Below are 26993 nucleotides of genomic sequence, written 5' to 3' on the forward strand. Positions count from 1 at the left end.
ACAAGGGGAGTAGCAGCACATATATAAAAAAGGCGAGGAGATTGGGCACAGGGAGGACGAAAGACAGACAAAAGAAATTATGATGCATGTGGTGGGAAATATAGAGAAACTAAAGAAGACCGGTAAGGAGGAGCCAAACCATGAATACATTAAAATACAATACAAAGATACATATATGGGAGTTAAATAGAAAGAAGCAGGAAAAGAAAATGTAGAGGATTGTGGTGAAAGACGAAACAAGAGATGGATGGAAGATTTAAAGATAGAGCAAAGGGGTCCTAGTGCATATGCAGGAAGGAAAATAAGAAGATCGGAACAATAATCAAGTTGTGAAAAGTTGAGTATTAATAAAAAAAGGTTTAGGAGCATGAAAATGGCAATTTATTGTAATATTGAAGTTGAAGAAAATGCTGGTCGCACAGTACAAGATTAATTGAAAAAGGTAGAGAAAGTTGAAAAATCATCCCAAGATTGCAAGCTGAAGTAGAAAAAGGGAGATTAGATGGAGGAAAAAGGATCAAAGGAGGGGGAGAAAAGAAGGTACGGATGTGGGAAAGTAACGGGTTTCAGTTTTAGAGGGATTAAAATGAAAGGAATGAAAGGCATCCATGCTTGGATTGCCGAAAAGGCAAGAAGAAAGAATTGTGTGAAACCTATTAGAAAATGTGTGTAAAGAAAAGCAATATCTGGGGGAGTGAGCATAAAAATGACTTGACAAATTTAGCATAGAAATTATATTGGGAAGAGTAGTGTAAAGAGAAAAAGTAGAGGACGAATTGAAGACCATTGTGGAACACCACACTCCAGACGAATGGAATCAACCTTAACAGACTCTTTAAAGAGGGGTCAGCTATTTAAGTAGATTTGATCAATCACAAAGAGGCTCCAAGCGGCGACCCCATAAATAGATTGGGGGCATTCATCCCTAGGGTTAACGTTACTGGTTTCTAGCAGAGAAAAAGAGGAATGTGAACCACTCCTAGAGGGTCCGGTGGAAGGAGTAATCCTTTCTCCACAACTGATTCTGCAGCAAAAGAAGGAGAACATGTAAATTAAACTATTTTCTTCACTATGCTCTCTCTGTAGTCAACATGACAATGACACTGGCAATGGTGTACTTGTGAAAAGCAGGGGCCACGGAATATCAGACAAAATGCAAAACCTACATCACGTCACAGGTGAATAGGATGTTGGGTCCTGGGGTAATGGAACCCTCTAATAGTCCTTGATCCAGTCTGGCAGTTCTGGTACCAAAAGCAAGAACAGAAGATTTAAGATCCTTCAAGGACTACAGAGCTCTAAATGCTGGCAGGCACCGAGGCAGATGACCAGCCCTTGCCGTAACCTGATGAGTTAGTTGACAAGTTCGATGCTGTCAAATTCTCTCCACGTTTGACCTCATCTCTGGTTATTGGAGGATTGCTTGGCACCTTAGTTAGGACAGAGGCTGCATTTTCTACTCCAGGAGTGCTCCACCAATTCAGGAAAATGCCGTTTGGACTAAATAATGCACCTTCCTCTTTTCAAAGAAAGGTGAATTGTGTTCTAGATTACTTTGTGCTTGGCACATCTGGATGATATTGCTGTCTTCAACTTCTCTTAAACAGGCCAACCTATCCGTAAAGCCCTCTCTATCAAATCCTTCAGGGCTCAAGGGTCTATCTTGGCCAAGAGGTAGGGCATCAGCACCAACTGAAGTACAGGCTGTACAGGACCAGGAGAGCCCCAGTATTCATTCGCGATAGTCTTTTTATGCCTCACTGTGTATTAAAAATGTCTTGTCTGAGTGTGGGAGCATAAAAGCCCACTTCTCCAGCATGGGGTCTGGCATGGATTCACATGCTCATGAATATTCCCCGTCGTCAGGCAGGGAATCCTCGTTATAGAAAAAAATCGGTATCAGTTTCGTTTCTGATCTGTCTTTCTTAGTAGTAACCAATCACTGGTCTCTGGGTCATACTGCCCCCAGCCAATGACTGCCCTCTCCCTAAGCCCCGCCTCCGGCAGCCATCCTCAGATTTTTACCGCACGTTCAAGTGTTGGGAGTCCTCGTGCTGTAGCTCTCGAGCTTTTGCTGCGTTTTCGTGCTTTTTCCCGAGATTTTTTTCATTTTTCAGTTAAATAGAGCCTCAAGCTCCACCGTTTCTACATCCGATCAACAGGGATCCGTTTCGGAGTTTTCTACGCCCCTCAAGGGTGAAGATTTCGTCGAGTTACGCTTTTGGAGGATTCCAGAAGTTCTGAAGCCTACCCCGGACATGGCCCAGGAGAAAGGAAGCTCGACGCCCGGGAAGCTGTTCAGGACCTGCCCTGGATCCCAGCTTCAGAATGTTTTCAAGGAGGACGAGCATTCGTTATGCCTCTACTGTCTCCATGAGGACAAGACGCACAAGGAGAAGGACTGTGCGTTTTGTGGGAACATGTTGGAGCGGACCATGAAGGATCGCCACCTCCGTCTCGCCAACTGGCTGGAAGGGAAGAGCCCGTCAGGCGAGAAGAAGAAAAAGAAGTCCGAGCGGTCTTCTAAGTCCTGTGAGGGTGCCCCGGCGACGGGGACCCAACAAAAGGCTAAGCACCGCGAGTCCGGGGGCGCCGAATGGTCGGGCTCCTTGGCTGCCAGGCAGGGCGCATCCTCCCTGGCGCCATCAACCACGAGCCAACGCTCTGGCTCGGGTAAGAGGAAGTCCGAGAACCCGGCAAAGCTTCTGGAGAGGCCTCGGTCGATCTCGAAGATTCCGGCAGAGGGGGAGCGAGGCTCGGACCCTCCCCCCAGGGTAAAGGCCCCAGGCGTCCAGAAGGTGACGATGGCCTTAATTCACCCTGCCAAGACCTCGATTGAGGATGTCGCCGCGCCCCTGGCTCAGCCTGTGGAGGCTACACCAGCGGAGGCGCCCTCAGGACCCAGAGTCTCCCTGCCACCGCGGAGGGAGTCGTCTTTCAGGCCCATTGAGAAGACCCCCACGAAGTCCTCGTTGGAAAAGGTGGGGGAGGGGCTGGTGGCCATCGTGGATATGGACACGACCTCTGAAGAAGAGCTCATCGAAGTCGTGGAAGAGGCCCAGCCCATTGGGAGGGATCCCGACGAGGGCGACGACGAGAGCGACGGTGTCGCCGACAAGGCTCCTCAAGAGCCCTCGCGCCCGTCGTTTCCGACGCCGCAGGACACCTCGGCGGCCATTTTGTCAGCGATTCAGTCCTTATGCTCAGAGATAAGGACAAGGTTGCCCCTTCCCCCGACGGAGGTACCTGAGCCAGACCCGACGGGGGAACCGGAGCCAGGACCTTTCGGAGAGTCCACCGCATAAGAGGAGGACGACACATCCTACGCCACCTCTCCCACCTCTGCGGCCTGCCCTGCCTTCCTCCGGTCTACTATCCACGGGGATGATACAGGCACGGACACGGCTACGACAGGTACAGATGACGACGGTGGCGACGACGGGACGTGTCCTCCGTCGCCCCCTGCTCGGGAAGAAAGAAGAAAAGAAGAAGGGTTCCTTTACCAACGGCGCGAGGCTAAAAGGAAGACGGTCCTCGCCGTACCGCTTCTTGATGACATCTGGGATGAGGGGCTCGCCCTCCTCAAGAACCCTGCCACGGCGCCGGCAAAGAGGGACCGGTACGACAAGAAGTACCGGGTCCCCGACGCTGCCCCCTTGTGCCTTCGGGCACAACCTACCCCGGATTCGGTCGTCTCGGCGGCGGCAAGGAAGAAAGCTGGGGGGGCATTGGCCTCAACATTAACTTCCCCGCCAGACGGCGAGGGCAGGAAGTTGGACACGATGGGGCGACGGATCATCTCATCCGCAGCGACGACTATCAAGGCGGCCAAAGCCCTGGCTATCGTAGCCCGCTACGACAGGGAGTTGTGGTTCAAAATCGCCCCTCTGTTAGACTTCCTACCGGACGCCAAAAGGGCTGAGGCCTTTGAAATCCTACAGGAGGGGGAGATTGCTTCGGACCATGCCATCACGGTGGCACGGACATCGTCGACACCGGTTTCCGTCAGTTGGGCAACGGCGTTTGCTTGAGACGATGAGGATGGCTCAAGGCCACGGATTTCCGCCAGGACGTACAAACCAAGGTTTTGGACATGCCCTTCGACGGGAACAACCTGTTTGGGAAGGCGGTTGATGAGTCCCTTCAGGCCATCAAGACAGACACAGAGACTGCCCGGGCACTGGCAGTGCTCCAACAACGACAGCCGTCCTTTCGGAGCTCCGGAGGCAGACAAGGTGCCTCCAAGGGATCCGGCAGTGGCTCCTCCACTTACCGCCAAGCGGCAAGATCTTCGTCCCAGGAAGCCTACAGAGGACGCGGCAAGTCAGGTGGTGCCCGTCGTCACCTCCAAACAAGATTGAACTGACCGTTGGGTCGGGCCCCCGCCGAAGCACCCCGGTGGGAGGCCGGCTGGCGAGGTTCGTCAGCGTGTGGGAGTCCATCTCCACCGACCGTTGGGTGCTGGACGCCCTGGCCCAAGGGCACGCCCTTGAGTTTCAGAAGAAGTGCCCTCACGTTCCACCCATGGCCAGGAAGGAAAATCACGTCCCTCAACTACTGTTGGAAGTAAGGGCGATGCTCAAGAAGGGTGCCATCGAGCTCGTCCCAAAGAGGCTTCGGGGCTCCTGAGTTTGCTCAAGGTACTTCCTCGTAAAAAAGAAGACAGGAGGATGGCGCCCCATCCTGGACCTACAACGACTGAACAAGTACATCAAGGCACAGACGTTCCGCATGGTCACTCTCCAGCATGTGCTGGGACAGCTGGAGGAGGGCGATTTCCTGTTGTCGTTGGACTTGGAGGATGCGTACTTCCACATCCCCATTCTAAAAAGACACCGAAAGTTCCTCAGGTTCGTGGTCCAAGGGCGGCACTACCAGTTCAAGGGCCTCCCGTTCGGATTGAAGTCGGCACCCAGGGTGTTCACCAAGTGCCTCGCGCCGTTGGCGGCGCGGCTGCTCCTACAGGGGATCCACGCCTACCCCTACCTGGGCGACTGGCTCATCCGGGAAAGGACAAGGGAGCTCGCCGTGGAGCACACTGCGAAGACCGTCCAGCTGCTCACAGACCTGGGATTCTCCATCAACTTTCCAAAATCCCACCTGGTTCCGTCGCAAGTCGCCCTGTTTCTGGGAGCCAAGCTCGACACAGTGGCGCGGCTGGCCTCGCCGTCGGAGGAAAGGACCAGGACCATTCTGGGCAAGGTGCAGCGTCTGCTGGCCACGGACATGGCCAGGGTAAGATCCATCAAGTCCCTCCTCGGGATGATGTCCTCCTGCATTTATCTGGTGCGCCTTTGCAGGCTTCGGATGAGACCCTTACAGGAGTTCCTCGACGCCCGCTGGATCCAGTCGACGGGCAGCTTCGAGGATAGGATCCCTCTCAACGAGACGTTCTGTCAGGCGATCCGGTGGTGGAGTACCCGCTCCCATCTGTCGGCGGGCACAGACTTTCAGACCCCAGCTCACCAGGTGACGGTGAGGACGGACGCCTCCCTGGAAGGTTGGGGAGCACACTCCGGCGATCTTCACGCGAGAGGCCTTTGGCTCCCGGAGGAGAAGTCTCTCCACATCAATCTTTTGGAGCTCCGCGCGGTGTTCTGGGCCCTCAGGTCCTTTCTTCCATCCCTCAAGGGCAAGGTGGTGAGGATCTTCACTGACAACACCACCACGATGTTCTACATCCGGAAGCAGGGCGGATCCAGGTCCCCGGCCCTATCCAAGGAAGCCCAGGATCTGTGGCATTGGGCCGTCGCCCAAGAGATGTTTCTGGTGCCTCTTCATCTGGCAGGAATAAAAAACACGATCGCCGACTCACTCAGCAGAGTGCTGCGCTCGTGCCACGAGTGTGAACTACGCCAGGATCAAGTGGATCGACTCTTCCGACGATGGGGCGAACCCCAAATCGATCTCTTCATGACAGCGACGAATTCCAAGTGCCGGAGGTTCGCCAGCAGGTTCCCCCAGCCGAGGAGCATGGGCGATGCTTTCTGGTTCCCATGGGACGGCCTATTTCTTTATGCGTTCCCTCCGCTGCCGTTGCTGCTCCGGCTCATCAACCAGCTCAAGAGGTCCCGGTGCAGGATGATCCTCATCGCACCGGCGTGGCCGAGGAAGATCTGGTTCCCGGACCTTCTGGACTTGTCAACGTCCCCACCAGTCAAGCTGCCGAAGGACGCAGATCTTCTCTCCAGAGAAGGAGGCGCCATTCTTCACCACAACCCGGAGTCGCTGAACTTGCAGGCCTGGCTCCTGCAGCACTAGAGTTTGGAGGGTACGGCATCCCGGCCGACTGCAGAGAGGTTCTTGCAATGGCCAGGGCGTCCTCAACTCTCAAGTGCTACGGACATAAATGGAAGAGGTTCTCTGTCTGGTGCCGTGCACAGAAGATTAGCCCTCTGCGGATTACGGCCCCTCAAGTACTGCTGTACCCAATGTCGCTGGCCAAAGCTGGACTGGCTCACGCCTCCATCAAAATACATCTGGCTGCAATCTCCCGATATACCAGGACGACGGAACGGGCGTCCCTGTGGTCTCATCGCCTGGTGAAAGAATTCATGAAGGGACTATTCCGATCATTCCCGCCGGTGAAGCACCTGCCCCGGCATGGGAGCTTAATGTGGTGCTGACCAAGCTCATGGGGGCCCCATTCGAGCCTATGCATTCGGCGCCTTTGAAGTTCCTGTCGTGGAAGACAGCTTTCCTCGTGGCCATCACCTCCGCACGGCGAGTGGGAGAGATCCAGGCCCTATCTTGCAAGCCTCCATACTTGACTTTTCATGACACGAGGGTGGTGCTGAGGACACACCCATCCTTTATGCCCAAGGTGCCGTCGGACTTCCACCTCAACGAGCCCTTGGTGTTGCCAGTTCTCTTCCCGTCTCCTTCGTCGCCGGCTGAGAGGACTTTGCACTCGCTGGATGTAGCTAGAGCGCTGAAGTTCTACGTGGACCGCACGAAGAGTTTTCGGAAGACGTCACAACTGTTTGTGAACTTTGGGACTGTGAATCAAGGGAAGGCTCTCTCGAAGGCTTCCATTTTCAGATGGCTCTCCGGCTGCATCATGCACTGTCACCGGTTGGCAAACAGACAGCTGCCCGGCCGTCCGAGGGCCCATTCGACCAGAGCGATCGCTGCTACCACGGCGTTCCTGTCTGGTGTGCCCCTGCTGGACATCTGCAGGGCTGCGACGTGGAGGTCGACGCACACCTTCACAAGATTCTACTGCGTCGATCGGGACTCCAGGGAGGAGTCCAGGGTCGGCCAATCAGTGCAGCGCAACCTGTTCGCCTAAGGTGAGCCTGGTGAGGAGGTAAGAGTTGCTTAATGTTGAGTTGTTGTATTGCTTAATATTGAGCCTGTTGCCACCTCCCGTGGTTGTGCATGTGTGTACTGCTATGTATTCTCTTATTCATGAGCATGTGAATCCATGACAGACCCCATGCTGGAGAAGGAACAAGTTACTTACCTGTAAATGTTGTTCTCCAGCATGGGTCTGGCATGGATTCACATGCGAACCCTCCCGCCTACCCCTCTGCGGCTCTTCACTTGGTCATACTGCCACTTTACGTGCTACCAAATCTGAGGATGGCTGCAGGAGGCGGGGCTTAGGGAGAGGGCAGTCATTGGCTGGGGGCAGTATGACCCAGAGACCAGTGATTGGTTACTACTAAGAAAGACAGATCAGAAACGAAACTGATACTGATTTTTTTCTATACCAAGGATTCCCGGCCTGATGGGCAATATTCATGAGCATGTGAATCCATGCCAGACCCATGCTGGAGAACAACAGTTATAGGTAAGTAACTTGTTCCTTACTGCCATTAAGCACCCTAAGAAGGTTGTCCGGCATGAAGAATGAAAGGAGGCTTTTCTGTGTTTATAGGATACCCTTTGTGAAGTCCCGGTTCTCAGGGCTCCTCATTATAAGAGAATGTGCATTACTCAGACCATTCTGAAGCAGTTATAGGTGCAGTTTATTCTTGCTGTATTAGAGGCGTTCGGGAACCTCCATTGTGTTTCATCAATAGACCTCTCACAGGTAGAGCGCTGAGATAGGCATCTGTGAAAATAGAATATTTTGTCTTATTGTGGCCGGTCACAAATGTCTTATCTCCAGTATATTTTAACTTCTATCTAGCAAGATGGGAAGGTATCATGAAACCTTTACCGCAATCATCATACTTGCAAGTGTATTATATCCCCTTTAAAATCCAGACTGACCACATGGCCCTCAAGTAGTTGATGGACATGAAAGGAGAGAATCCTAATATAGCTAGGTGGTGCATTATCCTTCAGAGCTTTGATTCCACCATAGAGCAGGGCTCTGCAACCTTTGTCTCTCCATATATTTTAGACTACATCTCCAATCAGATCTAGCTAGCTTGGTCTTGGTTGAGGGGTCATGGGAGTCCTGGTCCGCAAACTCCCGAAGAGATGCATGACCCAGACCCTTGCAAAAGGGCATAGGCCAGGAACCAAACATTACAATGTTGATGTTCTTTTCAGAAAGTATAAGACTGCAACCTGAGGTCCATCCGTGGGTGGATTAGCTCTAATGTCCTCCATCTGTGGTAGGTGACTGTTGGGATGATTTTTCTTTTAGAAACTTTCCCATACCTTTCAATGGGTCCTGCATCATGTAGGTTGACTGTTTTTGGGATCCTGACATATTTTCAGTGAGTGAGCTTTTTTTCGGTCTCTCTCACTAGCTTTCATTTTGTTTTGGGGGACTTAGTTAGCTCTTAAGGCTACAGTTACAGAGGGACCGGATCCCCCATTGATGCCCATTATGTAGCACCATGATCCCCCTTGAGGGTAGTAGTGCAGAGGAATGGTTTGTCCGTTCTTTTTACTTTAATAGCATTTTTTCCATTAACTAGTGTAGCCCAGAAATAATTTTGGCACTGGTACTTTATTTTTAACTCTCTTTGTGTTCACCCATGTGCACCTTTATCTTTTTTTACCTGTTGGCCGTCTTTTGTCCACCACAGTATTCTCAAGGATTGTGTGCTGCATTCAGGAAGGCTACAACACCTGGTCTCGGGATGATAACTCAGAGGCAATGTGCTTGCCTTGGATACAAGACAGCACAAAGCAACACAGGTTCAATCCCCGGGTCCGCGCTTAGAAACCTCTGGGTATTAAGCGCGTTATAAATAACATATATCATATATCATACAGGCTTCAACGTAAAACTCTGGGTTCAACACCAAGCGCTCCTAATACTCTGAAGTGGGGCTCACTGGCATGTATAGGCAGTGTCCCTGTAGACACAATTTGCAAGGTTGTAACATGGCTTTCAGTACACACATTTACAAAACTCTATTGTATAGCTATGTAAAATAGAGCAGGTGCTCAAGTGTGTCAGGCCATTCTGTGCAATTTGTTTTAGTTTAGTTTGTAAAACCTTTAATCGGCGTAAGACATCAGGTACGAATACAGCATAATAGAACAATTTCTCAAACATGCTAACCACAAAACATCATTAGGAAAATTCAAAGAACCAAAGACCATCAATACAGTTGCAATTCTTCCTTAATATATCTTCATAAAACCGTACTAAATACACATAAAAAGCAGGTTAAGATGGAAGTCATAAAGTGGAAGTCCATATAATTTACTGTGAATGATCAACTCAATACATACTTGTTTTAGGTTTTTTCCTCATGAGCCAAACCAAATGTATATCTTGAGTCATAATGTGCTAGTGTATAAAATCCAGGATCTGGGAATTTTTCAGTGCCTACTTGTTGCAAGTCTATTTCTCTTAAGTCATGCTCGGTGGATGTATTTGGAGACTAAATACATCCATATTTGCTGTTGATTTGCATAAGGACATGACCTCCCTTGTCATGCGAATATTAAACAGCATGAACAACGCTTTAAAATGCCATCTCCTCAGATCTCCTAGGCCCTCACATATAAGCATGAAATGGAGAATACTTTCAACTGCTGCGCCACATCAGGCAGTTTGCACCCGGCATCCTTTGCCAGTGATCGGTATAAGACCTAATAAGCAAACAGCCTATTCAATATCTGATGTACAGTGCTTGTGCATAGGGAAGCATGATTACTTCAAGGTATTCTTCATATCCTGACACACACTTGTAGTTCACATTTTCAAGTCTGCTGAGCACTTGGCGGTCCTCCTGGTGCTTTTATAGCTCAGGTAGGCCATCTTAGCTCTTGATTTGGCATCCCCAGTGATTGATGCTGGGTCTTCCCAGTACATACTCAGTCCCAGTCTCACAAGCCATTTTCTTTACGTGTAAGAGCAATTGGATTTTGTGCCCACCTCCCAGTGATGAGACACATTGGAGGGTCTTCTGATATTTGGCTAATCCCAGATTGCCCCATACCCGTAGCCAGTAATACGTCGGTCTGACCCCTGCCTCATCGTCAATGAAGCCCAGACCACACTCCATTCATATTGCTACACTTGGGGCACTTTGCAGCAGCATGAGGGTACTTTTGAGGAATTTGCTTTCAATTACAGACAGAGGTAGTGTTTACATGTCCCCAAATTTCTGACCCATACAGGGCTGATGCATTTGTCTGTGCGTGGTAGATTTCAAATACTGGTTTAGTTGCACCTCCACCCTGCTTAAAATGAAAAGTTCTTCAGGGCACCACTGTTCTTTTCCAAGGTAGCTGTAGCCTTTAACAGTTGATTAGCCCAACCTGCACTACTTCTAAAGCGTATACCCAAGCAATCGTACCAAGGAACTTGTTCAAGCATGGTACCCGCCAGACTAGATTCAAGGCTTTACAATTAGAGGTTTGTGGGCTGAAGACCATGCACTTGGTCTTACTGGTGTTGATCTCCAGTACCAAGTCATCACATTTTTTGAGTATCAAGATAAGGCCACATGCAACCATGAGGGGGTTGTGGACAGCAAAACTGCATCATCTGCAAAGAAAATGGCAGGAACTCTGTTATTGCCCAGTCTAGGGGGGATATGTAGAGGTCTTAAGGAGCTGGTCAATGATCGAGTTTATGTATAAGCATAACAGCGAGGGGGCCAGCACACCGCCTTGACAAACCTCCCTTGCTACGTCCAAAGGCTTTCTGACATCCCCCGGCAGGCTCCAGCAGGCCACTGTGGTGGTGTTAGTGTAGAGGAGCTATATCAGTCTTTCAAAGGTTTTCAGGAATGTTTTTAGTCTATAGTACGCTCCTACAGGCTGGGCCACGTATCTGCCTTGTTTGTGGCATATTTGCATTTCCTATTGTTTTGGACTCTCTGTCCTTGGTCTGGGGGCATCTGTCCAGCCACGGGTAGATTGGCCGTCAGGGAGATTGTTAGGCAAGATTGTATGCAGTACCCTTTGGGTGCACTACAACAACCCTGACCCCCTGACAATAGGAACCCAACCTTTGGTATAAGTCTGTACTACACAGGTTGGTAGCGTGTTGAGCAGCTGAGCTTATCTCAAGAGGGGTCAATGTGAGCTGTAGGGGAGTTAAACAGAGATTCACAGTGACAAGTATTCAAATAAACTCTTACACACAAGGTTTCTTGATTAAACAATTATACATTTATTTAACAGTTAGAGTAAGCCTTCTTCAGAAGGGGGCAATATAAATCAGCACACAAGTATACTTCAAAATACACACTCTTAGTTTTCTAAATCAGCAAATACTCATTTGGGATGTCCGACAGACACGACCTTCACCCTCAGGTGACTTCAATAGTTATGGTGCTGGGGACATTCATTTTTTTTAATTTATTTGTGTTAATCATTTAGATTTTTACAAAATCCAGACGCGTAGAAAAAACAACCAGAAGAATGGTTATCTAACCATTACTATGATGTTGGTGTTGCAAGGTGTGGCAAAAGTAAAACAGTATTCACGTATTGTAGGATATAAAAAGTTGCCAGCTGCCACAAGGTTCTGTCGCCCGCTATCAATTTGGCCCAGCCATTGTCTTGGTCGCTTAGTACGTGGTCAGATAAAATATCTTTCAGGTAGGTAGTTCTTATTCTTCGAGTGTTGGTGCAAGAGAGAAGCAAATGACGAATGGACTCTATTACTGCAGATTGGCTACAGAAGCGACACTCATTTGTCGTTGATAAACCTCTAATTGCTTGCCAATATTTCATTTGTTTGCAAGAGATTTAGTCTTGCTCTCATTAGGTCACGCGCTGGCCTGGATGGAAATTTTTTGATGTAAGGCTGGAGTTCGTTTAATTTCCTACTATTTGAAGGAAGATGATGCATCAATTTGTTGTTTAAAGCTGCTTCTTTGGTCCGTATCCAGTCCAGTTCTTTTATTTTTTTCTGGATTTTTGTGGGGTTTGTAAACAAGGTCTCTTTGTCGCATTCCACCAAAGTTAGCGTGTCTAAATTTAGTAGACCAGGTGTTAAGCATCTTGTTGTTTGTACTGCAGCTTTCTCTGAGTATCAGGTTATAGATCGACAGCTCGTTGGACATTCTACACTTACGAAATAACATAAGGGAATTGATTTTCACTGTTCCTCCCAAGGACAGCAGGCTAAGTTCTTGTCTTATTACCACCACTGAAGTGGAATTTGGCAGGCCCAGTATTGATCTCCAAAACAGCGCTTCCAGTTTCGGCCAAAGTGTAGCAGGTAGGTTGGGCATAGCGTCCGCGCCGTACGTTAGTGTAGGTACCACCTTTTTTTTTAATAGAAGTCGAAGACGGGAGTCAATGAGAAACGCCAAGATTTTCTGTTGATTGCCTTACCTTGCGCAACCAACTTTTTAGTAGTTAGTTTCAGATGTTCTTGCATGGCCGTTTCATGTCTTGAGCTGTCTAAGATCACTCCGAGGTATCTAAATTCCTTCACTTTTTCCACAGATTGCCTGGCCAAATGTAGAACAATTTTTTTTTTCTTTTTTCTTGGTGGATGTAGAGATGATCATGAATTTAGATTTTTCTTCGTTTATCTCTAAGTAGTTTTTAGATGTGTACACCTGAAGGTTGCTCAGTTGACGCTGCAAACCTATACGTGTATGATCCAAAAGTATTAGATTGTCTGCATATAGTAATCTGTTTACATGGGTATTGCCCATTTTGGGAGGAAAACATCGAGCTGTTGGACTCATTTCTTGCAGATATCCGATAAATGCCAGGAAAAGAGGCGGTGCCAGGGGGCACCCCTGCTTAACTCCTCTAGCCGTTGGTATGTCCGGAGAGAGTAGCCCTTGCTGATTTAATCTCACTCCCATGCTGGTTCCAGTGTAGAGAGCCTTGATTGGTTCTAGAAGAGGTTGTGGGCATTTCCAGGCCTCGAGTTTAGCCCACAATAATGTCCAATCTACTCTATCAAAGGCCTGGGTTAGGTCAATAAAAGTGATGCAAAGTCTTGGACCTCCCTCCAGCACACTGCTCTTTAATGCACTTATCAAAATATTAGCAGATGTTCCAAGGTTTTTCTTAAAGCCAGTTTGCAAATAGTCCTTACATGGAGCCATTTTTGACCATACATTGAATTCTCGGAGCAATAAAGAGCCAAACACCTTCCCAATGCAATCGAGTAAGGCGATCAGGCTATAGTCTATAGTTTTTAGGGTCAGCCTTCTTTTCTTTCTTATAGACTGGCACCACGATGGCAGATTTCCAAGACGGCAGAATTGACTTTAAAGTTGTGCATCTGCGGAAAATTTTGCTCAAAAACCTTGCCCAAGTCTACATTAGTTATGTCATCTGGGCCCGGCGCTCTGGAGTTTTTCAATTTCATAATCTGGGTCGGTATTTCTTCTATGTCGTCCAGGCATACCCAGTTTGTAGATTCCACACCAAGGACTTTCGGCAGGGGCTTAGAGTCTTCTGAAATGAGGATTGAAAAAAGTTGACCCATGTAGTTTCTCCGATGTTTGAGATGAAAGCTGGCTCTGTGTTAGAGGTAGATGATTTTAATAGTGACCAAAACTCTCGACTGTTGTTAGAAGTTATCGCTTTTAGTATATTCTCTCCATCCTGTTGGTATAAGGTCGAGCGATAGTTATGGACCCAGGCTTTGTATAGGCGACACCCTTCAGTTGCAGCCATGATTGCAGATGGGGTCCCCAACAATTTTGCACGTCGTTTCAGTTTTCTCATCTCCTTTCTTTTTGTCACCACAGTTATGTCACACACATGGCTTTTAGTACTCTGGGAGCCCTTTTTATAAACTTGGTATTTGTACGTCGTCAATAGCAGCAAGTAGTCAATCGGTTTATCTGATTCAACGTGGGTCTGTGTTTGGTACTTAGACATGAGATCTCTTATTGCTGAAACAGACAAATTCAATCTTGAGCACTGATTATTAATACTCAGTTGGAAATCAGAGTTAGTGTTTGAAGGCGATTTTGATGGCCAAGTCGTTGAAAGGAGCTTATGGTCACTTGCTGATGTACCTATTACTTCAAATGATGTCATCACTGGAAGTAACGTGGACACGAAGATGTAATCTATTGTAGCACTTGCAGTGTCTCCCTTCCATGTTGGCAAACGCTTAGAGTCTGGAAACACCATGTCTAAGTTATGCATGTCGCGAGATTTCATCAACTTTAGCCATTCAACTCCTCTTCGAGCCGCTGGACTTGACGTGCCATATAGATTTTGAGTATTAGAAGCTGGTTGGCACGTTGCGTTAATGCCGCCGCATATCAGGAGATAGGGGGATAGATGAACTGCTAAAGCTTCGTCGATAGCCGCTTCCAGCATTTCCAGGTAGGAGGAGTCACTGATCACCGCTGGGTTCCAGTAGGCGTTAGCTATGAGGAGTGCTGAGGAGTTTCCTTTTTCATCCTTAGCGTCACAGCTGGACCATGTGGCTTTGACCATAAGAAGAGAGGGATTGCTGATAAGCGTTGCTTCTAATGAGAAGCCACTTCCTTGTCTGCAAGCGGTCAAAATGCTGGAAGATGGCCGCCCCATCCGCCCCTTTTTTGCTGCTGGTGATAAGGAGATTTCATAGCCCTCTAGCATCGGGGCTTGTGTGAGCCATGTGTGCTGTAAACACAAGATATCATAGTCAGATAGCTTTATATCTCCTTGTACCATCAGGTGCGAATGGCCCCTGGTATTCCATAAGCCCAGCCGAACATGGGACCTAGATGTCGTGTCCGAACTGATGGAGCTTACCCTGGGCTCATGGTCCTTGCGTCGCTATTTTTTTTTTTACTCTCTCATTAGAGCTTTTGGTAACAAAGACTATATGCTCTGAGATGTCTTGGTCGTTGGCTCAGACCTCGACTTGTCTTTTGGCACCAATTTCGTGATGGGTCTCGATATTGTAGTGTTTCTGCACGCATGATTGTACTGCCTAAAGTCTCCTCCTGCTGAACTGGCGGGTTTTGAGTGTCTTGTGTCATTTTCTTCTGTGTTTTTAAGTTGATCTTGTCGAGGGCTCTACTTCTTCACAACTTCTACGATCCATCGTCTTTCTGCTGGGCGCTGTTCTTTTACAACAGGCTTGCAGATTTCTAGAGGAGTCGTTATATCCGATCGATAGGAGCGGTGATCCCTGTTTACCAGTCCTTCTCCAGGCGTGTCAAATTGTGACCTCTTGCTCTTAAGACTATGGCCCGCTGATCTAGAAGATTCGGTAATGTCGTATCCCATTTTCAACAAGGACTTTGTTTCCTCTTTTAGTAGAGAATGGACTAATTTTGAGGCAAGGTAGAGATGAGCTATGGACTTTCGGTGTCTCTGACTGGGGTCTACAATAAGTAAGTCCTCAGTTTTAATACTCCTCAAACTTGGGATGAGGTCAAATAGTTTCAATACAGATCCACGGTTTAGAATAACATTGTCTTCATTGCCTGGGATCTGTTCCAACTTGAGGATCCATCTCTTCTTCTCTTGGTTCTTCTCCACCCTGTTATATTGATCCGTTCTTGTTACATAGTGAACTTTTTCATGATGTTTAGAAGAAACTGGGTATTGAATTGCTGGTTTGTGAAGAGGACGAGGTCTCGAATTGGCAGAACTGTTATTTTCTTTTTTTGAGGTGTTTCCCTGATATTGTTTTGACTGTGTTTTCTTCTCGTTTTCCCTTCTATCGGTTTTCAAAAGCCGATTGTCTTTGTCTTGGTATGTCACCATTGAGGTCGAATCGCTCCACCTTAATTTCTTTGATCATTTCTTGCAACGCTCCTCCAATGTCAGGAATCCACTGACTTCTGGCTCCGCCCCCATCTCGTTACTAGTACGACTAGTCTGAGGTGATGTCTGAGCCGGTGAAACAGGTAAAGTTGAACGTTTTTCATCACCTCTTTTATCCTCAGACTTGTGTTGGCTCAGGTTCATCGTTTCCTCGTCTTCAAGGAAATCTTCTACAGACCTTGGTAAGGAGGCAGCCCGCAGGATATCAGACATACCCATATTCGAGTTGACTGACACCTCTTGTTCCTCTAGCACCAATTTTAACTCCTGCTTATTGGATGGAGTTGCTGGTCCCTTCATTAAGGGGATTTTTCTAAAGACTGGTTCTAAGGGCTTTTCGTTTTCCGACATCAAGATCGACATTGGTTTTGACTTTGATTTCTCTCTTGTGACTTTCTCTCCTGGATTCTGCTTGTTATGACCTTTAGCCAATTGTGCCGCCGGAATACTTTCTACATTGATTGTTGTTAAATCAGATGTAATAAGATCCATTGCATTTCGGACGCAAGGGCCTGATGGTGTGTTTACTCTTGCCCCCTTTCTTGAGTTGACCTTGGTCAGATCAATCATGGTTTCTGTTTGTGTACTGGTAGACTTTCTCACTTCCGTGGCAATTGACGAAGTTGTCGCAGATGCTGAGGAAGTATAGGAATCCCTCCCTGATGGAAGTGGGGAGGCGTCTGTTTTTCCCCTCGCCATAATGTATGTTTCCAGGAAGATCAATTTGCTGTTCATCATTGCTTGTATTGTCGTATGGTCCTTTAAGTTGTCACTAATGGCTTCATATAGCTTCATGAAAGGCGCTAAAGCTATTGTGACAGCCGACATTATACAAAGAATGTCTACTTTCTTTGACAGTGCTTCGATAGGTGTCAGGTTTGAAGAGGTTAAAGGTCTGGCTTTCTGTGGCGTCTCCATAAGCAAAGGCTGTCTTGAAAGATGTTGACTATTCTGTGATCGCGGAGAGCCGAATGAGTGTCGCCGATTGGCCGGCGCTGTTGCTAAATTCGCATGACATGTGGGGTGAAGGTTTTCATTTTCTTGGCCTTTGTTTCTTAGTTTATTTGGAATAACTCTCGAAACAGGATCCGCCATGGCTCTCACTGAGTTTAGTGCCCCACTTCCAGTTGCTGTAGTTTGAGAGGGGGGTCCTGTGTATCTGGGGCTGCTGTTTTCCTCACACGTCAGAGCTTCATCGCTAGCTGATAATTAAATTATCGCTTGCCTCCACATCTAGGATGAGATGCTCCCCGTTTTCAACTGTCAGAGGGTTTATTGTGTCTAACTCCATTTCTTTTTCATTGAGGGATGAAGTAGATGGCATAGTTACAGGGGCACTCCCCGTTGTAGTTTCCCCTCTTAGGCCTGCCCTCAAGACAATCTTTTGCCCCAGACACCACGGTCTGGTCTTGGTCAAGTGTTTTTTTCGGGGCATCGGACAATGATCTTGGCAGTGAAAGTGTAGATGGCTCTTCAATTCTGTGCCATTTGGAAAGCGGCCAACATTTCTTAAAGGCTTGGAGGATTTCAGCATCAGAGAGTTCTTCTCTGTGGGTATTGGCAGATTTTAGGCGGGATTGAAAATTATTTTTAATGCTGTTTCCCTCTTTTATACGCTTTTGGTCTTTTTTCATGTTTGACTTCATAGGAGCGCTTCTCTCTCCATCTGAGGTTAGGTTTTTTTTTTTTAAAGAGCTTCCCTGGTTGGATTTCTTTTTGCTCTGTACTTTTGAGCACCCCGCTTTCTCCTGGTTGTGGGCTCAGCATTTTTGGCACTCTTGTCTTTAACTCTTTACGCCTTTCAACATTAAGGAGGCTGGAGAATTTGGTAGGACTAATTCCGACACGAGCCTCTCCGGGCTCACTAGGCATACAATGTCATCACTGTGCTGGTGTGATGAGTGAACCAGGGCTTCCACCGTAACAGCGCAGCCTAGCCGCGCCCCGTTGTTGATGAGGGGTGGAGTCCGTGATGGTAGCTGCTTCCCCGCCTGGTCCTCTGTGGTCTCATCGGCAACAACTCTTCGACGTGGGACTCCCTCACTCCCCTTCATTCCACAAGAGCCCCCAGGTCTCCCGCTCCTCGCGGACCCTGACTCGAGGGCGCAACACCCCCATCCGCATGAGCCACGGCCGCGACAACGGCTGGCCCCGCGGCGCCCGCCATGTGGCCCAGCTGCTTCTCGGCGCGGGCGTCTCCCAAGAGAAGTGAAGCCAGGTCACTCACGGAGGGTTGGCAAAGAGGGTGTGGGCTCTCAGGTTCCATGTTCGTGCTCCCCGAGACCAAGGTCGGGTGAAAGGCCTCTTGAGCACCTAATGGCAGTGTTGAAACTGGTGAATGAACGGGGATGCAAACTCCTCAAGAGACGGCTTTCCTCCTCTTCATGCGTAAAGTTCGCAAGTGCAGTCCTGTCAGGCCTTCCAGGCATGACTGCAGGACTGCTCCAACTCAGCTCCAACTCCGCGTTCCGCTTCGCGGATATCAGTCAGTGTTTGTACTTTCTCCTCCCACAGCAAACGCTGTGGACAGACTTCCAACAGCATGACTGCTCCAACTCAGCTCCAACTCCGCGTTCACTGTTGCATTTAGAATATTATTGAGAGAAGTGTCAAAAGAGGTTTCAGAATAAAACCAGTGTTCACACAATTAATCTCAAGCAGGTAAGTACTATCATAAACCCCCCAATGCAAAGTCAGTTAACTCTTTCCTAGAAGGAAGGCAAAATACATAAACAGAGGAGAGAAGAGTCATTCAGGGAGCCAGGCCAGCCCATTTTAAGTTAGCAAAAGTCAAGGTGAACTGAAGCACTTCTTGCAGGTAAGTAAAATTCTTGCACACGGTTTTAAAAATCTTTGTAGGAAAAGTAGAATCAAATGTAAGGTTACAAGCAGTTAGCCCTGTGGGGTAGTAGAAGATGCAAGCAACTCTACAAGAGTAACCAAGGCAAGTCCCAACGGAGAGCAAGCAAGGTGGCACGACAAAGGTACAGTACCTTTAGGTTGAAGAAAAGTACAGAAGATGGTGTCTGTTCCTGTGCAGCTCTGCAGATGCTGGTGTTCCTGGGCCTCAGTCGTGGAGAAAAGAGGGAGGACTTCTGAGGACTCCTGTACTGCGATGTAACGTCACCGACCGCAGTCGTCCATCTTCAAACAAGTGGCACTTAAGTGTTTCAGTTCCTCGCGTCTACCGCAAATAGCAGCACTGCGGTTCCTGGCTGTCGAGGTGGGCTTTCCTTGCATCTGGGGACCAGCACTCTGTTGAGGTGGCTCAGGCGCGGTCCGTCCTGCTTCCTGGAAGTCTGAAGGATCTTCCTGGAGCTCTTGGCCAGCTTAAAAGCAACACACACAATCTGGTGTTCCTCTCCTTGGCTATTCGGTTCCAGCAGCGACTGCAGTGGAAATTCAACCAGCTTCGAGAGGATGTCCAGGTGGCTTACTTTGGAGTTGATTGGTCCTACCAACTCAAGGGGAGAAGTAGTCCTTACAGGGCTTCTCTAGTCGAGACAAATTCAGAACTTCAGCACAGCGGCAAGGCTTCACCGGGCAAACCAAAGTTCCAGGAGTTGCAGCAGGCGTCTCTTCCAAATTCTTCATCGGATTCCTTCATCCAGAGGTCGACTCTGCCTTCCAAGCCAAAAAGCCTCGGCCTTTATGCAGGTTTCTCCCATTCATTCCAGCCTCGCTGTCAGTCGCCCAGCAGGGGTCCTTGTCGGATAGCCAGCCGGCCAGTCACCTAAGAATGCAGGCCTGACACCTAGGAGATTAAGCACAGGGAGTTTCGTGCACCTCCCTCGCTCCCTGCCCCGGCCAGACACCCTGGAGCCAGAGGCGGGCTTCACTCGTGAAACCTGTCAAAGACAAAACGAACAAAAGGACCAAGCCTGAGTAAATCTCAAGAAGCACCTTTCCACAAAGAAATGGCGGAAAAAGAAGCCAGGGGCCTGGCACCCTTGGGTGCTTTACTGCAGCGGTAAAAGCACACCACAGTAGTTAAAAGTAAACCACTGCCATCAGCCATTCTTTGAGGAAAGGGTAGCATAAAATTGGTACATGAGAAGCTAGACAAAGGGGATACTAAGTAACCCCTCCAGCACTCTATTGTAAGATAGTGTGTGCTGGGTCTAGAAAGTTATAAATCTAAGTAAAGTCAATTTCACTTCACTGCTCTTGGACACAGTAGTTTATCCAAGAAAAGGTATTTAAAGCAAGGGGAAACCAGAAAGACTTCCTGTGCCACTGCACTGAAGGTGCTGTGTGACACAATGTAAAAGATGATGCCTATGGAGTTTGTCAGAATCCACAACCAAAAGAAACAGTGATCATAATCACATTAAAATATATGAGAGAGTGGGGAAAAGGGTCTCACTCTCTCCAGGTTAAAAATTCAAGTCCTCAAAATCCAGCAAATTTGCTGTGGGTCTCTAAGGTAGAGAGGAATTGGCACATTTCTGAGAATTATCCCTAACAGAGATGTTGCCACCTGGAGGAGGATATGATCTGAATTAAATTACCAATAGTCCCTGGACTAGCCATTCTTGGATATAGTCATCCCTGCCATTGGGTGGACTGAATCTTTTACAGACAACAATATCATCTCTGTTCACAGAGACACATCCCCATCTATGGCGGATCCAATGGATTACTTTGTTTGTGAGTGCCTCTTGGCTCTCATATGTACTTTAGGCACATTGTTCATGACTACAAAATGTTTTGTGAAACCACTTCTGATGTCCCTCCTGGGGTGGGGGGGGATTAGATCTTGGGTACCCCTTTGGCCCTCCCAAGTCTGGATAATAATTCTGCCCTCTGCTGTGTCCGGTTTGATCCGGATGGGTTGGTTCATTCATACGACTAGGGGAACATCTTGGCCTGCTAGGACCTCTTTCTGTCTGCTTCTCTATCACTGTAATGAATGATCCGGCCCAATTTGGGTGTTTAGCTACGGGACCAGGCCTTGGATTTGGGTTTTGGCATTGGCTGTTGGTAAATTGCCCTTTCACTGGGCTCCAGGGCACATTATTCACATTACTTGCTGCTTTCACTGATAGTTATGGACTGCAACAACACACTTGCTCGCTCAGTCCCAAGCGACTGGGACTGCCTGGTGCATTTAGACAAAGCCCATTTAGTTTAACTGTTAACAGGCCCAACTTAGACAGAATTTTGTAAACAGTCTCCGTAATGCTTGCCATTTCAGTCGCTAATTGCAAAATATTCTGCCCTTCATCAAAATTGGTGCACCTTCCCTTCTCCACATTATTAGTAATCCTTTCCTTCCTTTTGGGGGCAGACCTATTGAAGCCAACCCTGGTGGGGCTGCTTTAGGCAGTATTCAGCCCACCCTTGTGCCTTCTATCTTGTTCGCTCCTTGCTGCCCACCCTTATTTGGAACTCCATCCGATGTACTTAGGCTAGAATATCTACTGGAAATTGGGATTTATGGGGAGACCACCACTTTAGCCCCCCAAAACCCACTGCTGCACTCCGAGAAAATTTGTTTTATGCCATGTCACCTGCACACTCATCCCACATACCACATACAGCTTGCTAATATGTGCATTGCATGCAATTTAAACAGATTTACAAGGCCCAGAAGCCAAATCTTACTTACCAATTAATAGGCTTTCTGGTGCTTGAATTTGCTTACTGTCAAAAGCACCAATGTTGGGTACACAGAAACCTGAAAAAAACATATAATAACTTGACATGGGGTACACTGTAGATAAACATAGTAAACTAATCTAGATATGTTCTCCTCTTTTACTAGTTGCGAAAATCCAACGGTCTGAGGGCATATGCACCAAAGGGCAATATGGGTACCTGCAAACGTATGGTAAGGATAGTATGACAAGAACACCCGTGTTGATGCCTGCTTTTACTTTGAAATACAAAGCATGTGTAATACACTGGGATGTCAACTAGAGGGTGGACTATGCATATCATGTGACTGTAAACATACAAAAGCACCAGAAAAACTATTACTGGTAAAGTAACATTTGTCATATCCATTTTAGTATTTCTTTCAGTTTAGACATGGTCAACAAAATTCTTTAAAATGTAAAGAAATAATTGATACTCCTTCACTCCATTATATTCAATAAGGAGTCTAACCTAACAGTGAGTACAAGAGTATATGCCCCCTAAAAAGAATGGAAGAAATTGGTTTGAATATTATAGACAACCGGCCCAAAAAGGCCATGAGGCATCAATTACACTTAGCATTACAGTACTGATCCTCAATAGGGACCGGTTCTCCCCCAAGAAACAGCTTGCCCATTCTGATCTGTTGCTTCTTGATCCCTGGGCTGTAACTCTTCCTGGGGGTTCGCATGTGTCCCCTTTGGACGATTACCTCATCTGATGCACCTATTGGGTAAACAGAGATCTTTACTTTCACTATAACCACAGCAGACCTATGGATTTGGCGCCATAATTTCCTGTGGGAGAACATTTGGAAACTCCTTCGAATTGACTTGCTAAGGTACTTCCAGAACTGAGGCAGTTTTCCCTGGTTACTGCTAGCGGTTACTGTAGCAACATGTTTTCCTATGCACTGAATGAACTTCAGTGGTTTTGTTTATTAAAATCTATAATAAAACTCCAGGACCCTATGCCCCGCAGAGGGAACCAAATACAGGAACGGAATACCAGGACCTGGGTGCAAGTGCTGGTTGTAAAGAATTCCTACCAGGAACCAGGAGTTGACAGGTGAGTTTGGGTATCTGGTTTCGGTCTGTCAGGCTGCAGTTGGGGACTTTTGAGCAGAGGAGACTCAGACAACCCAGTGAGGATGCATATTACCAAAGGAACAAAACACAGTAAGCATGGTAAAATGACCCAAGAAGTGGAAGTTTCGGCAGCCATGGAGACTGCGAAAGGAGCACGAAAAACACAACAAAGTTTCAAAGTCTGCTCGGGGGAGCAGGAAGGGGTAATTGGCCAGCAAGGAATGGGTCTAAGACTAGGAAAATGGCAGGAGGCAACCAAGGATGTCCTGAAAACAGAGACGAAGAGAAGCAGTAGCAAGCCACTTTACTTCCAGTCCAGGAAGACTCTTCACCATAAAGCACTTGGACCTGAAGGATTTGGCAAGGAGACAAACGGATGAGCATATATCAGCAAAACATCAATTTTGAACGTGCCTCATAGTCCACATAGACAGTGATGGCCTAAAACAATACGGCAAGGGACAGGGCTTCAAATGTACTAGCACCTCAATGGCCTCCAGATAGGTGAATTGAAGTACAACTCTGATGTAGCCAAAACTAAATAACAGCCACCACCAACCTACTCCAGAACACACTTTGAGTCATCCTCTCCCTTGCCCTGCAAAACGGGGTGCTTAGAAGGCTCCCTTGCCCTGTTAGCTATATGGACGCTTAAGGGCAGCACACCAGAAAATGGTTTAATGTTGAAGGGCACTTCAGTAGGCATCCCCCTGGCAACAAAAGAAAATCGAAAAACCATGGAAGCAAGATTCTGATGCTTGTTAATCTGCTTATAATCACATGCTGTGCATATGGTCCGACATCCAGTGGTAACCGCGGAGTATTGCATCTTGTCTTTCGGGGGACCGAAAGGGGACGTCGGCATAGGCGTGTCTGAAACACTATCCCTATCGTGACGTGGGTAGTAGCCAAAATCCCTCACGCGCCGAGGTCCCTCGGATTGTTTTTTTCCGCCCAGATAACTGGTCGCCCTATAGCAGAGCTCTTCATGAGACATTGTTTATCTTACCGAATTGTCGGTTTAATCCCTGTTAAGTCACTTCGCCCATCAAGAACATCTTCGACGAAGACTACGGGGGAATCGTCTACGGCTGTGGGTTCCAGCGCCTAAGATCCGGCGTTTGCACTTCCACGTGGTCGGGCCTTCTGGCCGGCCTACACAGTAGGGAGAGTGAGCTTGGGGTTTGCCATACTGCTATGATGTCTTTCCTCTTTTCCACTGCTTTCCTTTTTGTTCTGGTCACCCTTCCCTTCTGCTATGGAAAGGACTCCATTCAGATTCTGCCCTGTGTGTAGGGTCAGATATCCGTGGAAAGACGAGCACACGTCGTGTAACGCTTGTCTCCCCCTAGAGCATGACGAGAAGTGGTGTTCGGCGTGTAAACTCCTTAAACCTAAAACCCTTAAGGAGCGCCGGTTGAAGCGGTGGGCCGCGTACGGAATGTCACGCGTGGAGCCGCCCTCCCCTGCCGCGACACCAGCCGAAAGTGACGGGGGTACATCGGATGACCAAACGTCCAACGCGGACGTTATAGACCTTGAGGCGGACTGTTCTAGAGCCACCACGCCCGTCCCTGACCCTTCCAGGCTCGACTCCGGTCTTGCTACAGGGACCACACCCGGTGACAGGGGCGTACAATCGCTCCGCACAAAGCACACAACCCAAGCACCCTCCTCAACGACTTCGTCGAAGAAGGCGAAAGCGCCATCGGATCGATCTGATCCGAAGCCTTCCCCACATCCGCAGCAGCGCATGTCGACTGGGCATAACAAACATAACAAGAGCGCTACTCCCCAAACTACACAGGCTGAAGTTTCTGAACAAGAAACTTCGACGGGTTCCAAGTTTTCCAAGGCCAGCACAGGCCCGAAAACTGCGAGTAGGCTTCTACCCGAGAAGCCATCTGCTGGCCCTTCTGGAGCCGCGGAAGACATTTTCACTGCCGACACATCATCAGAGGCGTTGTCTCCCGAAGATTCGGTGACTATCCGTAAGAGCATCAATAGGATTGCTACGGCGGTGGGCCTAGTACTGGTTCCGCCCACAGTTATGGGCCAATCCGCCGAAAGTTTTCCACGGATTTGGAAGAGGATCCCGAAGACTCTTACGAAGAAAGCCAGGTACCCCTCTCAAGCACCCTGAGGAGATCCTCTCGACGCCTTAGGGCGGAGAACCCGGTTCCTACTCAGCTAGGTCCATTTGGGTCATCCAAGTGGACCACGGAGCAATTCGAGGGATGTATGGATCGGCTGGAGCAGTTTTTCAGGGCTTCTGATCAACCTCCGCCGAAAAAAGCTCAGGTAGACCCTAACTCTCAAACACAAGATGCCCAACACCTAGATGTCCAACACCATGTTGACAATCAAGAAGATGTCCAGATGGACACGTATAGAGACATCTATACAGAAGAAGAGGAGGCTTCTTTTCTGGACAACTACGGGGAAGATCAAGGGGCAACGGACAACTGGGAGGACACCCAGCAGGATGATCACAATTCTGATATCGTTTGCCTCGACTCTGCCCCATCCACCCCGATTCGACAAGCTTCCCCAGTGGATGATCAAATGGCTTTCAACAAAAAAGCAGCGGAATTCTTTAAAATTGCCACGCTTGAAGCCTTGCCAAACAAGATTTCGCGGAGAACATTATTAATGAAAAGCCTCCGGCAAGCCAGTCTATCCCTCTCTTGAGCTCTGTAAAGAGACGGCTGGACCCTTCCTTACTCACACCCGCTCAGACTAGGGCTGTGAACCCAAGGGTCGAAAAACGTTTCCGGCCCTCCCCCACCGACCCGCTTTATATCAAAGGACACGCAATCCCAGACTCGCTGGTGGTGACTAACACTCGCAAGAGAGCAGGGGTTCCCCTTGCCACGGGAGAGTCACCCCCGGATAAGGAGTCCAAAAGGTTGTATGCCTTAGGAAAACGAGTTGCGTCGGCCTATACCGTCCGGATTGCCAATAACACAATGTTACTGGCGAGCTACGTCGATGCCCAATGGAACCTACTCCAGGAAGGCCTTCAGGAGGTTCCGGAACCAACCAGAGCCAAGCTTCTCGCCATTGTCTCGGAGGGCAAACTTGCCAATCAGAATGTTGTAAAGAATACCCTGGACACCGCAGAGACAGCAGGCAGGTCTCGCACAGGGTACTCTCCTAAAGAGACACGCGTGGCTGCGCACGTCGGGCTTCAGGCCTGAGACCCATGCATCCATTATCAACAAACCCATCGATATGATATGATATGATATGGTATTTGTAACGCGCCTATACACGAGTGTTTCAAGGCGCGAAGATGAGGCCAACCTCTTCGGGAAGGCGGTAGACGATGCGTTGGAGACAGCCAAGAAGGAGCACGAGACTATTAAGTCGCTGCACCAGATTTCCCAAAAACCCTCTTCACAGAGGGGCAGTAATTCTCGGCGGTCCTTTCGAGGACAAGCCCGCGCCGCTCAAAATAATTTTGGCACGGCAACTTCAACTCAAGTCAACCTGCTGCAAGTCCCACTTACTACCCCCAGAGGGGTCAGAAGCACGGAAAGAATAGAGGCATAGGCTCCAATTCCAGAGGAGCGTCAACTTCGGGTCAGAAATGACCACCAATTTCAGGTCCCCTCCCATGTTTCCCCAGTCGGGGGGCGATTAACATCTTTCCTCAAGGCATGGGAGGGGATAACTTCAGACCAGTTGGTCTTAAAGACGGTCGCCCACGGTTACTGCGTGGAATTCGCCCGACCTCCACACTTCAGACCGCCGAAACATCAACGCCTTTCACCGGAACATCTGCAGATCCTGATCCAAGAGGTGGAAGCGCTGGTGGGAAAGGACGCCATAGAAGCCGTCCCGATTCTTCAGGTAAACGAGGGTATCTATTCAGTGTACTTCCTAGTACCCAAAAAGGATCTCACCATGCGTCCTGTTCTAGACCTGCGCCCAGCGAACAAGTTCATAAATCCCCAGAAGTTTTGCATGGTAACACTGCAAGCGGTGATCCCATTGCTAAAACGGGGGGACTTCATGACAACATTGGATATGAAAGATGCATACTTTAATATCTCAATGCTGCCAGTGCACAGAAAATTGCTAAGGTTTGTGATTCAGGACAAACACTACCAGTTCAAGGTACTCCCCTTCGGCATAGCCTTG

At 48.4% G+C, this 26993-nt stretch overlaps 1 protein-coding gene across 2 annotated transcripts in view; it reads left to right on the forward strand.

Annotated features, from left to right (window-relative positions):
* The window catches only part of PHKG2 (phosphorylase kinase catalytic subunit gamma 2), a 286549-nt gene that overhangs the window by 146765 nt on the left and 112791 nt on the right, over positions 1 to 26993 (forward strand). The window contains exon 4 of one of the 2 annotated variants that reach the window (XM_069651631.1): positions 21887 to 21952. The exons of the other annotated variant lie outside the window; for it this stretch is intronic. Coding sequence (XP_069507732.1) covers positions 21887 to 21952 — 66 coding nt within the window. The remainder of the gene's footprint in view (positions 1 to 21886; positions 21953 to 26993) is intronic. 2 annotated transcript variants of the gene reach the window in all.

Source organism: Ambystoma mexicanum, chromosome 3p (genome assembly GCF_040938575.1).
Source record: "Ambystoma mexicanum isolate Mex_15411 chromosome 3p, UKY_AmexF1_1, whole genome shotgun sequence".
NCBI lineage: Eukaryota > Metazoa > Chordata > Amphibia > Caudata > Ambystomatidae > Ambystoma > Ambystoma mexicanum.